The following is an 18,787-nucleotide window of genomic DNA, read 5'->3' as shown; positions in this document are numbered from 1 at the left end:
GATTTCTGAGGGCTTCTGCTGGGACCAATTTTGTTCAAAGCGCGTGGCACGTTGCATTGGTTAACGGCAAGCACAGCATATGAGAAGCAGGTGGCAGGCTATTTGCATGAACGCTGGGTCAAGTGTGGAGAGTGATAGTGGCGGCGACGGCTGGGATCTGGATTTATCCTCAGCAGCAGGGATCTGGAAGGCTTCTCTCTCTAATAACCTGCCACCACATTTGTAAACCTACGAGATCTGGAGACTGTATGGTGCCATGGGGACTTTGGAAGCCTGGCTTCTACTCCTGGCTCTGCTACTGACACACACACACACACACACACACACACACACACACGCACACACACACACACACACACACACACACACACACACACCCCCCCTTGACAGCGCTGGGTTTGTGCTAAGGTGGCTCCTGGTGGTGCCTTTGCATTTCTCGCCCGGCTGCCGATCAGCCTGTGACACGGTGCTGCCGGCAGCACTCATTGCTGTCGGAAGTGTGCAGTACATGACGCTTTCCTGCTGCCGTGGAGGGTCGATTTCCGTTCTCTCCAGCCGAGCAGCAAGAGCAGCAGCAGCATCAGCAGCCTGAAAATCCATCGGTGAGTGTCGGCTGTACACGGGGGTCTTTGGAGTGATACAGGAGACAGGCTGGTGCCCAGGGCTGAAGCCGCCTGCTTCCCCTGGGTGCCGGGATCAGGGTGGAGAGCTTATGCCGGTTGCCACATTTGGATCCCTCCCAGGGGGGCTGTTTATTTCTCTTATTGTCGTTAGCAGCTTTGAAGGGATCTAAAAGCAACAGCACCTCCTCATCCTGCCTCCCCCGCTGATGGCGCCCAGGCCCCGGTTCGTGATCCCTGGGGGGGCCGTGTGTGTGTGCCTGTGCTGATTGCCTCTCTGATTTCATTCACAGGGGCCGCACTGCACGGGGAAGGGTTTTGCTCAGGTCCACCTTAGGGCTGAGATAGGCAACACCTTACGACACACACACAGAGCACAACAATGTCCCCCCACCCCTTTGAATAGCCAAGGGCTGGGTGGGCTATTATGCTGTCAGATTGTACAGGGCACTCTGCCATAGCTGGGTATCCAGGCTAGCTCTAGAGCCATGTGGGGATGTGCTGGGGCATTGAATCCAACAGTCTCATAATCCCTGATCACATCTGTTCAGTTGCCCCCTCCCTCCCTCTGCATAGATTATCATGCACATTAAAAGCCTGGTCCCTTCCTCCTCTCCAGATAGCTCTTTCCCCGAAGCTGCTTACAGAGCTGGCCAGTCCAGGGAGCTGTGTAATTTGGGGAGAAGGAACCAGCAATTGCTTTCTTCAAGCTGAGGGAGGGAAGGGGAAGGACGTGGATCCCCCGCAGACATCCCACAAGGCAGGGCGTTGGGGTTCTTGCATCCCGCTGCCTCTGTGACTCCCCCTCCATCTCTGTGGCAGGATCATTCAGCACAGCTCTCTTCTGTGCCTCTGGGCACTATGCATCACACACACACACACACACACGTACGTCTCTGCTTGCCATGGAAACCTTGCCATAGCAACCATGCCGGAATCCAAATTTAAACGAGCAGGGCAGCTGAGTGTGTTGACCCCTTCCTGGTAGCCCAGCAAATGGGCCTGATTCTCCTCTCCCTTCATCAGTCTTACAGCAGCGTCGCTCTTTGGGCTTACATGGTGCTAATTCTGATTGACACCAGCGCGAATGGGAAAAGGATCAGGACTATGGTGCAGCGAGGGTCCAAACCTGCAGTAACTGCGGTAGGATGTAGGATGTGACACCCCCGTCCTTCTCCCTTGCGTTGTCATTTCCACTGGTGTAGAGCAGGTGCTTCCCACTCCCTTACCCCAGAGGGTACATTTGGCCCTTGCTTTGCACAGGTGTCAGTGACCAGCGAGGGGGACAGCAGACGAGATTCAGGCCTGTGGGCCCCTGCTGTACCCTCACAACACCCTTGGGAGGGAAGGAAGTTCAACCATCCCCAGTTTACAGATGGGAACTGAGGTCCAGCACCGCCACAGTTGGCCTGGGTCAGCTGACTCGGGCTTGTGAGGTTCAGGCTTCACGGCTGAAAACTTGCTGCATAGAGTTTGGGCTGGGGCTGGAGCCGGGCTCTGGGACCCTCAACCCAAGCAGGGTCCTACAGCCCCAGCCCGACCGTCGACACAAAATGTTTAGCCCCTTAGCCCAAGCCAGCTGACCTGGGCCAACTGCGGCCATGCTGCAGGGCTTGTATCCCCTGGAGACACACCTTGCCCAACGTCACCTAGAAAGTCTGAACCCAGGTCTCCTGAATCCCAGAGGAGAACATTAAATGCTGGACTATTGCAGAGGGGGGAAAACTATTTTTTTTTTGTGGGGGGGGGGGGAATGCTCATTTTATTTGGAGGGAAACTTGTGACTTTTAGCCCCCACATATGATCTACTAGGGGGACTATTATCCTGGTTCTAAGTACCCAGACATTTAAATCTGCCATTCCCTCACTGAGACGTGACAAAGATAAACAAAAGATGCCATATTTGTGAGGCCTACTAAAAAACAGTGATATTGACCAGGGCAGGACTGAGTGGGCAAAGCCTGACCAATCACTTCCTACCCAGGAGTAGTCCTTCCTTTGTTCATTCACCAATTTTCTAATGAAAAGAAAGGGCTGCTACGCTCTGTCTTTCTTTAAAACTGTGATCGTGTTCTCCTGGATTTTCCTGCAGGTGAATTTCTTTCGCATTGTGATGAAGCTGGAAGATTGCATCCATCTCTGCTCAGAGCCCTAGTCAAAGTTTTAATTCATTTTTTTTTTACTAGTTCCAGTTTGCAACTTGGTTTCGTAATGAGGGAACAGGTCTGTTGGGGCTACTGGTTTTGGGAGGGCTATTGGCCCATTATTTAAAATCAAACAGAGACCAATAGAACTCAGAAGAGACCTTATTAAAATAATCTAAGGGGGTCCTACGGAATTGCATCTGGGAAGCTGAACACAATTTGAAGAATTTAAAAAGAAAGTCTTTAAAGGGAAGTGATTTTAATCCCATACTTATGGAGAATCTTCTGTAGTTCTCACTGACGGATGGTAGCAGGGAAGTATTTGTAAACTGTTTTATGTTTCCAGCACTTTTCTCCTGCATCAGACAGTCTTTAAAAGATTTATCTCCTGTTTCCGATTGGTGCAGGGAGAGTATAGGCTTAGAAGATGCCTGTTTAGGGAGATTAATCCAGACAGAATGTTGCTACATATCAGATCAGACGCGTTCCTTTGCTTGGCGGAATCACGCAAGTCATTTAAAGTGTCGCTGTTCTTTCAGCACTTTCATTTAGCAGAGAAGGAACCAGAATCCATCATCACTCTGTGGTTTTCCCCCTGTGACTGTCAGCTGGGGAATGATGCAATAAAGCCCCTCGTTAGGGCAAACAGGGTTAAACCACTGACTCATTTAATGATATCAACACCTAATATCACATCTCAAGATGTCTATAGCATCAAATCCTTCCAAAGTGCCTCACAAACTGTTACATGCACAGAATTCACTTCATTTATTACTTACAAGCAGCCACCTCTGGGGTGGAACATGGCAGCTGGACAACAGCCCATAGTAATTCTACATTCCAGTTTAGAACAGGAAGCTAAGGAAAGCGTGGGTGGTGTTCTCACTGACTTCAATGGAGTTACTCGGATTGATACCAGCTGAAAATCTGACCTTGGGATTGGATGACATAAGCTATTGAGGATTTCCTGGGTTTACTAAAGTAGCCCAGAAACTGCTTGAGAGGAGCTGCTCTCGAGGGGAAGGCCGCAAAAACGCAAAAGGAAAAGGGGAAAAAATCTCTTATGCCACAATCATTTTCAAACAACTTGGGAGTTTGGGCAAAGTTTTGCATCGGTTCTTGTTTCAGCCAACCAGTGTCCCCTCTCCACTACCAGGGGGGCTGGATCCTCAGCGGGTGTCAAGTGCCACAGCCAATGGGGCTGTGCTAACATACACCAGCTGAGGATTGGGCCCAAGGTGACCAGACCACTGAGGGGTCCCGACAAGAAATTAAGGTTTCTGTTCTGCCTGGCTCCCTTCCGACCTCCCTATATAAACCAGACTTCCCCTCATCCACTGAGACAGGGGAGCAGGCGCTCACCTTGCCACCAGGGGGAGTCAGAAATGGCCAGCTCCACTCCATCCCATGAAACCACCGTAAGAAATAGCCCAGGTAGGTTTTAAACACTTTTGAGATCTTTTATTCTAATATTTGCCGGGCCAGGATGTGAGTGCACCATAGACTGGAGCCAAATGCTGATGCACGGAGACAAGGCATTACACCACTGTCATATCTCACTTTACCAGACCTTGCCAGGCCAAACTAGGGGCCCGATCCTGTTCTCATCCATGTCATGGGAAGAACTGTTGTCCTAAGTTACCATACTCCAATACCCTCTACATTGCTAGGGCTTACCATACCATTCCCAATCCAGAAACGGGCCAGACCTAAAACCTGGGATCTGAGCTTCTACAAAGTTTAGGACACAGATCTGAAGTTTACATTTGTCCCCTAACACTACCATGGACCCAACCAAAATCCCACAAGCCCTCAAACTTCAGGCTAGAAGCTAAACATTACATCTTAGGCCATATCAACCCGGGTCCATCTTAGGGTACCATCCCATTCAAGACCAGACCAGACGCTCCTCTCTTTCCTCCCTGGTTTGGGCTGATATTAGTCTCTTGGGCCTGCTTCTCCTCTTACTCATGCTGGTATGAATCCGGAATAACTGTCCTGAAATCAATGGGGTTACTGCAGTGACAAAGCAGAGCACATGACAGCAGAATCAGGCCCCTTAAGCTCAGGAGAGTTAGAAGCTGGGGAACGGTAGAGCTGGGAGGCCAGGCTGGCCCTGGGAACTCAGACCAAGATCCTTTCTTCACATCAGTTCTTTCTCTCTCTCTTCCCAGCCAGGAGGGTGGAAGGATGTTTGCAGTGTGCCAGCAAGACATCCCCCTGAACGCTCCGTTCCATGAGGGCAAGCGGGACCCCATGCTGGGCACGGCCTTCCTTGCTGAACGGGAGCTCAGGCAGGACAAGAATTTCAACTTTGTGGCAGAAGGGTATGACAGCAACGAGAACTGGAGCCAGGCAGTGGTTGGGACCCGGATGGAGGGGGGCTCCGGCCAGATAGAAAACACGACAAATCCAGCCGATAATCTGATGTTATTAGTGCAGAGACAGACAGCTCAGGGCAGGCTTAGGGACGCTGCCCGGGGGCTGACGTCAGACGAGCTGGGCCTCTCTGAGGAGGATGTGCGCAGCCCCCCCAAGGGAGCCGAGCTCAGCGGCGCTGAGAAGGAGAAAGCGGCTACCGAGGACATGGCCAAAGAGTGTGGCAAATTGGCTGGTTCCCCCTTAGAGGACAATGGCTATGCCAGCAGCTCCCTCAGCATCGACAGCCCCGACAGTAGTACCGGCAATGCCTGGGAGGCACCCACTGCTGCCATCAAAGACCTGAGGAACCAGCCAGCACCTCAGGGGCCCGACGCTGATCCCGAAAACTGCTCCAACTCAGACACTGTCTTCCCGGTGCTGGCCGAGGCCTTCCAGAACCTCCAGGACAAGATGAGATTCAAGGAGCGGGAGAAGGAGAAACACCACATCCACCTGGTCATGTATCGGCGCCTGGCCCTGCTGCGCTGGATCCGCGGCCTCCAGCAGAAAGTGGTGGACCAGCAGAACCGGCTGCAGGAGAGCTTCGACACCATCCTGGACAACCGCAAAGAGCTCCTCCGGTACATCCAGCAGGGCGTGGTGTGCCCCAAAGCACCGGCTCACGCTGGCCTGTGAAAGACGCTCATCCCCCATCTGTCACAGTTCAGATCCCCCCCAACCCCTTCCCCAGCTCTAACCCGTTGTTTCGCCTGAGCCCAGAATCCAGGATTGGGCCCCACAGAGCTTTGCAGTCAGCTCCCAGGTTCTGCACGGGAGGCTGGCGGGAGATGCTCTTGCCTTATGCACCCAGGGATTTCATGACGCATGAGGCCACTAGACCTGACGAATGCCACGTGGTATTTAGGAGCTGGCACAACGTATCTAGAAGCACGTTCCCGTCGGTTTCGGTAAATGACTCTAGCCGAGAGCACAAATAAAAAGTCCAACATGTGCCCCAGCTAGTGGCTGAGAAGTCAGGGAACAGGAGGGGCTGGTCCCATTTGAAATGAGCCTGATTAACCCTTTCTCAACCCTACCCCGCATGCCGCATATCCCTTTAGCACAAATCATTAACCCTTCGCCACTGATCAGTAGCCAGGATTCACCAGTGTTCCCAAGACCCCAGTCTCACTAGAGAGCTCACCTGAGGCCTGGGGTCACTAGTGAATCGGCATAGGCCAGTCAGCAAGCTAGTACCTGATTAGTTGGCAAGAAGATTATTTCTGGGTGGAATGTTCCCTCATAACAATACCCTTAAGGACGGTCTCATCCCTTATGTCAATCTACTGACCTCTCTCTGCATCCATCCCACGTCCTTAGCTTTCTCTCTGTCCATCACAGCCGAGCTGCCTACTCCGAGGTCCAATGAGTGCCCAAATTTCACCCTAAATCCATAACCATTTAGTGCTTCGAAAGTGATCTGTCAGGAACAGCTCATCAGCAATGTCATTGCCTGGCTCCTCTCAAAGGGCTGGGTCTCCCCAACAGGCTCTGCAAGGCCTCCTCTCATCTCTTTCTCCTTCTCCCCCTGCAACCACCTCTTTCCCTCCGCCCCCCGCCCCCCGCCTTCGCTATGTGTGACTGCTCCCCCTCATGGCCGGCCAGCACAACTTCAGCCGCTCTCTGCACTGGCTGGGTGGCCGTTCGTCGGGGTCCCCTCTGCAGACCGCTCCCCTTGTTGCTGCTTTCACCCTGCCTGCCTCGTCCAAAGAGTGTTCTCTAGACCCAGCCTGTTGGGACGGTTGGTTACCACAGCTCTGAACGGGGCACAATTCTCTTCACAATCCAGCTTTGCTGAGGCTCACGATCTGGTATTGATCTTTGAAACCCGCCCTAGAATTCTTTGAATTGACATTTTAAATAGGAATCCTATTCCCCATGGCTCTGCAACGTTAGGAAGGTTTGGAATTGCCCCCCAAATATGTCCTTAGCGTGGAGCATGAATCTCCACATGAAAATTGCTGTTAAAATCAGAGACGGGAGAACTCCGCTGGCCATGGTTAGAATCCACTGGAAAATCACGACTTCTGCGCTGAGATCTGAATTCAAAGCTTTGAGGTTGAAGGTTTCATTTGGGTTCTAGCCTGCAGAGTTTTCCCTCCCCTTGTTGTTCTAGAAGCCATGATAAGAACTGCTGGAAAAAGAGAATCTTTATTCATAGATTTAATGGCCAGAAGGGACCGTTGTAATCATCCAGTTCTAGCCTGACCTGATGAATTGCAGGTGACAAAGGTGCTTTGAAGTCAGGGTATGGTTTGCATTGCACAGGCTGCAAGTTTCTTAGGGAACTTTTTACCCCACCTCCGTACCATCTACTACATTTCCCATGAAAAACACCACTTAAATGGGGGGGGGGAGGTGTTTGAAAGAGCCCAAATCAAACCTTGAACCATGAAGCTCATGGAAACACTAACCCTCTGCTGGATTTTCCCTTCTCTAGCTCAGATCGTAGGGCCTGAATCGGAGAGTTGAGATGCCAGATCAGGCTGTTTCGTTGGTGGAACATATAATTGCAAGTGGTGCATGCCGCTCCCACATGTTCATTGCTGCGACGGGAATGAGCTCCCGACTACATTGTGTGTGTCTTGTGTTGACAGCCAATGCTTTGTAAGAAACAGATTGTGCATGTCCAGCAAGTGCTGTAAGAATCGATGAGTTGCATATGCTTGGGGATTGTAATCTGCAGCAAAGTGTGATGTGCTCTGAGTGTAGAAGTCCATCTGGTGACAAAGGCCCTTGGTTCAGCAAAGCATTTCAGCTCATGCTTGAGTTCTTCCCTATTTGGCAATGCACTTAAGCCCATGCTTACTTTAAGCATGTGCTCACACTGTAGCTTTTAAGGCCATCTGACCTCCTTCACAGCACGGCCAGATAATTTCACCCAGGGATTCCTGCAATAAGCCCAGAAATTCTGTTTGAGCTAGAGCGTGTCTTTTAGAAAGATGTCCAGTCTTGGCTTAATTCCCACTGACGTCTAGTTACACATGAGCTTAACTGCTTTGCTGATTTGAGATGGGCTGATGAATTGGGGTCAAAGAGAGAGACTCATACTACTAAGAATTGACCTCAAAATGCTTTAAAATAGGTTCAAGTTTCATTTGACTCTAATATTTTTTTCACATTCAGTATTACAATATATTGATTTAGATTTTTTATTATATATATATATATATATATATATATATATACACACACACACACACATACACACACACATACACACACACCTATCTACCTACAGTATACATTTAAAAACTAGGTGCCAAATCAGAAAAATCCCCTAGTAATAACCTTTCTCAAAGCTGTGCTGTTCATGGTCTATTAATTTATTATTATAAAGTAAAGAGATTAACTTTTCTAATCCATTTTTCCAAAGAAAAATGCACATACAGAGTATAAGAAGTGTAAGAGAGATTAAAAAGAGACTATTGTGTTTATTTGGTATATTTTCTTAAAAGTGAATTTGCTCCATATTCTATTATTCTATTTATTGTACTGTACTAGGGGAGGCAGTGTGGTTTAGTGGCAAGAGCAGAGGCCTAGGAGTCAAGAGACCTGGATTCTGTTCCCACCTTTGCCACTGACCTGCTGCGTGACATTGGGCGTGTCACGTCACCTCTCTGTGCCTCAGTTTCCCCATCTGCAAAATGGGTGTAATGGTACTTAACTCAACAGAGTGCTCTGAGATGGACAGATAGATGAAAATTGCTATATAAGAACTATGTATTATTATTATTAGATTATATTCCATGCTCGCTGCACCTTCACAAAGCTGCAGTTGATGCCTGCAATAACTTCCATTTTGCACCACGTTTCTTCATATCTTCCAGTAAGCGGAAGTGAGGACATGGTCCCATAGCCCTCACTTACTTGTGTAGTTCCAGGAAAGTCAACAAGACGAGGCACGTGACTAAGGCTTACTCATGAGGAAAGGGTTTGTAGCAGTCAAAGCTATGATGCTGACCCTGCAATCTTTAGACTGTCAGCTCTGCCTTCTTGTTATACAGCTCTTCAGCACCTAACACAACAGGGCCCCAATTCTTGACTGGAACCTCTAGGTGCTACCACAATATAAATTAATAATAACTGAGTCAGTGGGCACTGCAGGGTCAGGTCCTGTAGAGAGCAGGGAAGCCCCATTGCTGTAATAATGAAACACTGGTAGCCTGGGTTTTGACCCTGAAAGGATGGAAACGATGAGCTAAAATGGGCGATTTTCTTTAAGAATCAGTTTTTAAAGAGGTAGCATTCAAAATGCAAGAAGGCGACCAAATCTTGTCCTGGCATCACAGAAGAAAACCTGCAACAGATTTCTCGCCATCTGCCTCCCAGCCAGGAGGACTCCAGACCCTTTGTGAGGAGAAGTACCTTGCTGCTCGAAGGCCATCACTGCTTTCATGTTTGCTTCTATTCTAGGGCCTGCTGGCTGTTGTCTGTATCATTGACATGACATATTATACATATTAATAAAGTTTGGAGATTAATAACAGATCCCACAAAGTACTCCTTTACTACTCTTCAACAGCTGGCTATCGTACTGTGCATGATATTTTCATCCTGCTCCTGTTGCATGAGGGTTAGAACACCAGGGACCTGCTTTTACCTCACTGGGTAGAACTGACGGAAGGCAATATACATTGTTGCAACGGATGTTCCAGCCTTCACCTGCATTTAGTTCCCGTGTCTGGAGACAGAGCTGTATGAAAGAGCATCTTGAGAGCTGCTAGTGGGAAGTGAGTATACGGCACGGGGTCCTGGAGTGGTGCTGCAGTGGTAGCATGTCGTCTCTGGACTGGAGGAGAATCAAGGTCACAACTTGAGGGTAGAACTGATGTAGAGGGTGTCATGTGCTCAGCACCATGCCTCTCCCCAGAGTGACCTCCTTCTGGTCAATGCTCAGAGCACCATCAGTGGGCAGCCTTGTAACCTTCTCCTCCAGCCCAGGCTGTGACATGGGGCTCTTGATGGCTTAGATAAAATCAGAGCCAACCCTAGTCAATACGGGTCCAATAAATATTGATATTGCCCTCAGCGTCTGCCAATATCCATTCATTATCCCCATTTCACAAATGACAAACTGATGCCTCAAGAGATGAAATAACTTATACCCAAGCTCACGTACAGGGTCGATGACCGATCCAGGAAGAGAAGCCAAAAGTCCTGATTTAAAATCCCCTCCTCTAACACTAGACCATGATCTCTTTCACTTGGGTTTCTGGTGAGGATGGTTCACCCTAGCTCCTTCCGTGGCCCCACAACAGGGTCTATTCAGCCCTGCTTACTGCTAAGTATGGGATGGCTTTAGAGCCCTTGAGGTTCCTGACGGGACTGGGGGGTGTAGAGCTCAAGCACCACTGTGCTTCCGTAATACCCTCATAAATGGTGCCTGGATTCACTGACTTCCTGGCATTTATGCATCAATTTCACTCACCTCTCCTGCTGGTGGCTCATTTCAGGACAGTTGCTGCTTACCTCTCTCTAGCCCCCATCCAAGGCAGGCTAGGAAAGCACCCAGAAATGCACTGGCTGTCATGTCCAATTGCGTAAACTGCAGGACAAGACATGGCAAGCAGAGTGCAGAGCGTGACAGAGAGTGAATACAGCTTGCCCTGTCAGATCAGCTTATCGTAGCCGATTACAGAGAGCAGGAGCTACTGTCCCAGAAACCTCGAGTTTCATGACTCATGTCAGGAAATTAATAGTCAGACAGGTTTTCAAGCAGGAGTGAGAGTTGGGCCCGGTGACAACGTGGCACATCTCACGTGGCAGCGTGGTATATGACCTGAAAAGGTCTGGCCCGTGCAACAATGTGGCACGTGTCATGTGACAGCAGGGCACGTGACCGGAGATGGTCCAGCTCTGAGACAATGCGGCCCAGGTCACGTGACAACATGGTACAGTACCTGAGATGAGCCAATCACACAAGAACGTCGCCTATGATCTGAGAAAGTCTGGCTGTGTTACAGCATTTGCACATGGTCAGATGGAGTCCAAGTAGGAACATGAACTGATTCAGGCTGAGGCCTTGTCTACACTGGAGATCTGCCCTGGTTTCAGACTTCGATACCTGTCCAGTGCTGTAGGTGCATCGCTGCAAACCTTCCTGCTTGCAACTGGGTCTCACCTTGGTTCCACAAGGGGGTTCAGGTGTTGCAGCCTGGCTAGTGGCTGCAGGTCAAAATGTCTGGAATTGAGGCCAGTGCAGACAAGATTTCACACTCCCTAAAGGCCAACGTCCTTTTGGAGGAACATTTTGCGTTGCATCTCCCAGATTGGACATGAGCCCGTCAGACACTTCAACACCAATGTTTTCCCACCTTCCAAAGACAAAAGCGGCCACACGGGTGGGCGCAAAATGATTAAAAAGACAGCATTATCCAGCCGAACAGCTCACAGGGCTGACAGTGGGACAGAGAGTCTTTACCAACAGGGACCTGCTCGGCACCCAGGCCATCTGACATGTGTCCGGGAACCCCTATGAAAATCAATTGGTCGATACGGATTCATTTGTAGAAGACAAGGGTCCACGTTAGAAAACCACCCCAATATTTGCCCCACTGACCATCCGCCAATTCCAAAGAGAAGCCAAGGACTGGCTCTATCTCGGGCTGAGCTCACCACTAGGCGGAGTCGTTCCAAGGCAGTGTGGAGGAAGCTGATGTTGCTGATGCTTGGGCTGTATCTACTCTGGGGCTGAAAAGGTGGTGTTCTGCCTCCAGGGCTGGTACAATGGCAATACCAACCAGACGAAAAGCTGACCTGGGGCTAAACCAGAAGCTCGGGATCCCCGCCCCATCCCCCCAAAGTAGCACTCCAGACTTTACAGGTATATTTCTGAAACCAAGTCCAGCAATCAGTCTGCCTCCCTCCCTGTTCATTTACCTAACTGGTGCGGAACGGCACTATAAACACCTGCACAGAAAGGCCCAGAGTTGTAGGAATTCCTCTCTGTGGTCCTCCGCAATTTGCACGTACAATTGTGCGCGCACAATCCCAGTGACGGCATGTGCAGAGCACCAGCTGGACTGCTCCGTGCCCAGGGGCACATGCGGCGTCCATGACGTCCTGGATGTGGTGACGCTTGTAAAACATCGGCGGCCGTTTAACTTTTAAAAATCCAAGACAGAGGCTGCTCCCCACCTCCCAAGCGTGAGCAAAAAGGAGCTGATGCTAACTTCTGTGCTGTTCCCATGGGCTGGTTTGGTTGCATTATTTACCATCCTCCGATACCAGGGTGACTGGATTCCCTGAGCTCCCCAGTCCCACCTGCCCTGCAGCTGTTGGTTAATAAGGAGAGATGGGATGTTTGCTACAGGCAGATGGGTGGCAGATAAAACACCTGAGTATTGACCTAAAGGTGACTTTGCCTAGGGCACTGCAGAGATTAAATAGAGATAAAAAGGGAAGCCATACCAGGCCTTTGAACCTTCCGTCACCTTTCCCCCCTCTTCTTTCCAGCCCCAGCAACCTGTGGGAATTCAAAGCTGCCGTGGCCACCTTTAAAAACAATACGCACACACAAATCTAGGCTCTATTTGGAACCCAGGGCCGGGCGGCTTTGTTTTTTTATCCCCAGGTTCACCGCTCGGTGGGGGCTCTCAGGAATTTTGTCCCTCAACATCTGCCAATTTATTAGGAATTGTGTGTGCTCTAACTTTATTTGTCTAAGGAAGGAACATTTTCCATTTTGGCTTGGGCTCTAATTCCAAGCCTGCCTGCCTGTGGTACATTCACTCAGACAGGGGCTCTGCGGGATTAAGAGAACGTTAGACCCTGGGCTGTCTGCTGTCCTGACCCGCAGAGAGAGCGGGTGATTCTCTGTTTATCTTGGTTGAGTGTTTTATATAAATAATTATTTCCAAGGTAAATATTGTGAAAATCCAGATTATTTGCTCAAGAAATGAAGGAATAACTCGGGGAGCAGATCAAAGGGGTAGATCTGCTCCGTAAACAAGCGGCTTCCTTCTCGGTTATTGTGAAGTTCCCTCTGCTTACGCCCTCAGTGCTGGTTTTAAGAGAGCCAGTTTTGATTTGCAGAATCAACCTCATACCGAGTTTCCAGCCCCCTCTAAATACCCAAACAAGATTTGCAAATTAATGAAAACCCCTCCCAACCGCGGGGGGGGGGGGGGGGGGGCGGGGGAAGCCTGACGGCATGCCAACTTCAGAGTCCACCAGGGCTCCTTTACTATTTCCAAGACACTCAGATCTAGGGAGATTATAACTTTGCAAAACAAATTCCCTTCATGCCTGTCTTTACAATCGGTGGCGTCCATTATCAACCACACCCAGCCTGCTCTTGTCAGCCTCCCACTATCCCTCCCTCTCTCAGATGACTATCATTGCTGGCTTGCCCTATTGCTAACCTTTGATCTGCAGGGCAGGCCAGTGACCTTCCTTCTTTCACTGGCCAACATCAATTTTGCTCCCAGCAGGATAGATACAGCAGGCAGGGGGCCAGAACCTCACCTGGTGTAAAGGGGAGAAGCCACTGACGTAAGTGGAGCTATGCTGATTGACACCAGCTGAGGATCTGGTCCAGTGCTTTGTCTGTCTGCCATTGTCCCCAGCGAGGTCTCCTTGCCATGCCTCGGTCTGGGATTGCATTCCCCATCTCCCTTGTGCTGCCCATGCACCTGAGGCCTGCTGTTTAGAATCACCTCCACGGTGGGGTTTTTAGTTAGTTTTTTTCTTTTTAAATCACTTGTTGTTTCCCAGCCAACGTAACCCCAGCTGATGCAGCTCTGACCTGCGCTGCGGACATCAGAAAATAAATACAAAAGGGACGGGGAGGATGGTCCTGTAGTTAGGGGTCTTGGGTTCAAATCTCTGTTCCACCGCAGACTCCTTCAGTCACTTCACTTCTCTGTGTCTCAGTTTCCCAACTATAACATGGGGATCACTGCCCTGTCCCACGTCACAGCAGTGTTCTGGGAGGAATACACAGAAGATTGTGAGGGACTCGGTTACTCTGGCGTCGGGGGCCATGGAAGTACCATGGAGAGACAAGCACAAAATGAAGAGGTAATGGACAAATGTGATGCCGAACTTGGGAAGTACCAACTGGCAATGAGATCTGCCTTTCTTTCCCGCCACCCCCCAAATTCTTTTAACAAGTGTTCTGGCCCAATCCCAGCATTCTGCACGGGGAGGGATTGCAGGGTTGGTCCCTTCGTGATAAAACATAGGTGATGATCCGTTAAATATTAGCTTAAATAACAGCACCTCTCATGTCAAAAGGATCTCAAAACCTTTACACACTATGGGCCTGAGTCTGATCTTGCATATGCTTCGTGTAACACCACTGACTTTTGCAGAGGTGCTCCTTGTTTAGGGCCTGATCCAAAGTCCATTGCAGTTAAAGGGGTTTGAACTTGCATTAGTGTAAGTGGGAGCAGAATCAAGATACATGTGTGCGCACACACACACGCATGCACACACACACGCATGCACACACACACACCACTGGACGGCAAACCCTCTGGGGCTGGGGGTGATATCTTGCATGCAAGCATATCTCAGCAGTCCAGGGGAAATTTTAGCTAATGACCCCAGGGCATGGGATCATTATTTGCCAGCCACAACAGACAGGGCCATTTGTTTTTTAAGGTCTCCTCTGAAAGTTTATTGTTATTATATTAAATCCTTGTAATCTTGGACCGATTTTACTGCACAAAGCAAGCTTTGGCCAAAGTGGCCTTTCTTTGAAAATTAAAATAGCATTTTTTTTAAAAATCAAGTATTTATGAAGGTTTGATATTTTACCTTGTTACTCGAATCCATTCTAACTATTTCCAGGATTTTGTGGGCTTGAAATATTTGTTAAAAATAAGGTACAATGGTGCGATAACTGATGCCAGGAAAGTACCAAAGAAAATTAATCACCTTGAGCCCTTAACATCCAGAGATGCATTTAAAACCCTTTTCCGCTCTGAAAAGTGACTGTCAAAATGGCCTCATGGAATTCCACATTTAATGTGTCTCAGAGACTTCGAGATCGAATGAGCGCCATTTGTTAGTAAAAGAAGGATTCTTCCCGCTCACCCCCAGAAATGTAAACTCACTCTGGGATCTAAGGGTCAAGCAGGGCTCTGGCCTTCTTGTGGATCTTCACCAGTGAAAGGCTAAAATACGCCCATGGGGCACCTGCATAGCCCCATTGGTTTCCAGTTATGTCCTTAGTACCATCTGTGCAACCTTTTGCCATCACCGGGGTTGCTCAGGTGTAACTGACTGGCCCCATACAGGGAACTTAGTGAACTATTCTGTTCATGCACAACCTCTGGGTGCCGAACTCCCTGCCAATCAGGTGGGTGGAGACAAGGTAGAGGACGGGAGTATCCTTTATTGGACCAGCTTCTGGTGGTGAGAGAGACGAGCTTTCGAACTTACACTGAGCTACCTCAACCCTGCATACAAATTAGGTGATTAGACAGCTTCATGTCTGTGCATGCAATTAACCAGGTCTGCAGAGGAGGGTGGTTGAAAGAGGGGGAAAAAAGTGGGTGCAAAGCTGGAGGCTGGTTTTATAAGTCAGGGCCTAATGCCTAATATTCTAAAAGCCTTTGCTCAGTGGACCGAGCTAGGACAGAGATTCCCTCCCTGGTGAAAAGAGCCAGTGGAGGAAAGCCCCCAGCGCTCAGAAACTGTGACACTGTTCCCTGTACTTTGTAATGTCCTGGGTTAGGGAAGGGGTGGGGCAGCCTGCGTGAGTAGTTTGTCACCCACGGGAGTGCCCTGTTGCCTATTGAAGAAAGGCCTTTACACAGCCAGCGGTTCCCTTTGCCTTCCAGTTTAGACCCAAATGCACGTGGTTTATGTTGACAGTGGAGCCCCTTTTCAGAGGGGCTGAGAACCCCCCAACCCAGCCGACGTCAGTGGGAGCCACAGCTCAACATCAGGGATGCCGGCACCTGTCCACTGACACCCACCAAATTCATTTCACCCCCCAGTGATCAAAGGCTCAGGACCCTGGGCCAAGCTGGGTGGATTCTGAGCAGCCCTCTGGAGGTGAAAGGCTCCGGCGCAGGATGGTCCCCAGAGCTCAGGTATTTTCCCTTGCTGAGGCGACCACGGGACTCACAGCTCCCACTCTGGCGAGGGAGGCAGTGAACCTAACTAGTGCCTGCAAACAAGTCACCCTGCAAGATGAGCTCATCCACGTGTGCCTCCGTGCTAGACGCACCTGCTGCAGCTTGGGAGGTCTCTGGAGGATGCCAAAGCAGAAAGAGGAGCGCTCTTTGTGCCTGGTGCCGCAGGCAGGGCTCAGCCGTGCCGCCTAAGGGCATCTGGACAGTGGAGTTAAGAGCCCTTTTTGTGCAGCCCTCCCCTTATCCTTCCATGAGCTGTGTCGATCTTGCAGCCCCCTTCCCTGGACGCACCCACTCGGGACGACACCAGCACTGCTGCTTGTACTCCAGGCTGAACCTGGGCTCCAAGCTGACGTGTGGGGTTAAAACCAAAAAGAATGGATGTTGTCAGTGCTGGAGCATGGGGGAGCGGGAAGAGCGGGTACAAGGAGCCTTCCGCCCCTTTGCGTACCCTTGCATGGGGCCAGGCATCAAACCTGTCCTCCCAGGGTGAGGGTCACCCCTGTCCAGAGGAGACAGCACAAGGCAGCAAAAGGCCACTTCAGTCCTACATCAACCCAAGCACAAGGATCGGGGACTTTTCATCAAAGCCAAAACATTTTGCAAAGATTCATCAGTTTTTGTGCTCCAGGGGCTGTCCGGTCACTTCGGATAAGAGAGAGAGAGAGAAGCATCCTGCATTGAAACCTGAGCTTTTCGATCCAGAACCAGCCAATCTGCAAAAATGTTGGGAAGGTTTTGGGTTTGTTCCAGTGCAAAATGAAAACAAATTTCGTAACCTCCCAAGCTGTCGTGAAGCAGAATTGTTGCCCTGCAGACAGCTCTAAGTTAATTATTAAGAAGCAGTTTCTACTCGCTGTCTCCTGGCAAGAGAAAATGCTTCTTACCCAATCCAGATTCATTCTCATCCAGCCCTGGGCTAGGCATGATTGACCCTTGTGGAGAGTTCAAGGGCCAGAACCAGAGACAGCCCATGAGGGCCTGGACTCCAGACAGCCGCGGCTCAGAACTTTTCACATCCTGGTGGCTTTGCTGCAATATTCTTGCAATGTTCTCACTGCAGGCAATACAGATTTTGCAGGCTGTAGGGCTGGTCTGAGCTGCATTCCTGGGAAAACCTGCAAGCAAAGGCACTTACTGTTCTTGCTGCCCTAAAGCCAATATGTTGCCCAAGGATTCTGATGTTTCCTTCCTGTCATAGCGACCAGGAGTTTCTTCAGAGCTGAGATTGCCCCTGGTGGCATGGCGCCACCTTGTGGTCAGCGCATAAATCTAAGAGGAAGCGGCAAGAGCTAGAGAGAGTTGCAGAGACAGACGGTTGAGGGGTTCTCTGGGTCATGGCGAATTGCGTATCTTCCATTATGGTGCCGAATTAAAGCATTCATCTGAAACTGGAGGCTTCGTGATTCCTTGAGCCTTCTACACCCCACTTGCCTGACTGAGAGCAATAAGGAGTTTTCTTAAAACAACCACCACTCTGCTGCACCGCCCGGGTTTGGTTTTATCTGTGGAATGATGAATGGTATACCAGGGGCAATCAAACAAAATGGCAGGCCCTCCGCAGAAGCCCCTTGGCATCATGCATGTTTCATGAGGAACCATCTATGAGACGAACAAGAAACCTGTTCTGGTGATGCGAGCTGCGCCCATGTAAGACTCGGATCTTTTAAGGCAATGCTGCACCCTGACAGCGCCTGTGCATCTCATCTGGCGATGGTGACCTCTGTTAAAGTTAAATAGAAACAAAAAAAGCACTCTGAGCAATTGTGTGCCAGCCAAGGCAGACATGAGGCTGACATTTCAGCTTATTAGGGTTGCAAATATTGTGTTAGTGATTCAAGCAAATAGCTCAGCCCTCTTGCTATCCCAGCATGCCTTGGTGTTTGTCTGTAACAGGATTCATCATGATTTACATTTTTCAGTCTCTGGTTCTCACTCCCCTCTATCTTCTATTGGTTTTAGACCCATTGCGGTAGCTGTATAAAAACACAATCCTCTTTGCCTGCAGCCGAAAAGGAAAATCCCAGAAGCTGCTGCGAGCAATACAGAATAGAGAGCAGGTTGCAGGCAGATTGTGGGACTATCAGGGTCTTGTTTTGTATTTGCCATGCCTGTGTTCCTAAAATGTCAGGCCATGGTTTGAAAGTCTCAGTTCACGGTCAGGCAACATGGCACATTTTCACACTGCAGAATGCCTCTAAATATAGACACTTATATGCCAACATATACACATGCCCCTGACACACACGATCACTCAAGTCACACTTAAAAAGCTCACACCAAACATACACAGTGACATGTGCACATAGAGTGCATGCACACCACACAAACATATTACTTCTGTGTGTATATGCACAGATCTACATGTACTCTCCCCTCCAAAGACAGATCCCACATGTACACAAATACACATGTGCGTAGGTTACACTCACACACTGACATTGCTATTCCTTGGCTCCTTAATTCTGATGTTTCTTTTCTGAAACTGTTTCCCTCTTGTCTCTTTTTCAGC

General features: G+C 49.6%; 1 protein-coding gene across 2 annotated transcripts; it reads left to right on the top strand.

The window, feature by feature from the left end:
- Window positions 1–522: 522 nt before the first annotated feature.
- Window positions 523–9,676, top strand: C22H1orf216 (chromosome 22 C1orf216 homolog). Of its 2 annotated transcripts, XM_054011857.1 has the most exons (3): window positions 523–602; window positions 1,647–1,763; window positions 4,939–9,676. In XM_054011857.1, exon 3 carries the CDS (start codon window positions 4,955–4,957, stop codon window positions 5,819–5,821), a length of 867 nt encoding a protein of 288 aa, XP_053867832.1. In that variant the 5' UTR covers window positions 523–602; window positions 1,647–1,763; window positions 4,939–4,954; the 3' UTR covers window positions 5,822–9,676. The 2 variants fall into 2 exon arrangements, with proteins under 2 accessions (XP_053867832.1, XP_053867833.1); XM_054011858.1 differs by lacking the exon at window positions 1,647–1,763 and having other exon boundaries at window positions 541–602.
- The last annotated feature ends 9,111 nt before the right edge of the window (window positions 9,677–18,787 follow it).

This window comes from Malaclemys terrapin, chromosome 22 (genome assembly GCF_027887155.1).
Source record: "Malaclemys terrapin pileata isolate rMalTer1 chromosome 22, rMalTer1.hap1, whole genome shotgun sequence".
Classification (NCBI taxonomy): Eukaryota; Metazoa; Chordata; order Testudines; family Emydidae; genus Malaclemys; species Malaclemys terrapin.
This window is presented reverse-complemented; position numbering and strand designations above follow the sequence as displayed.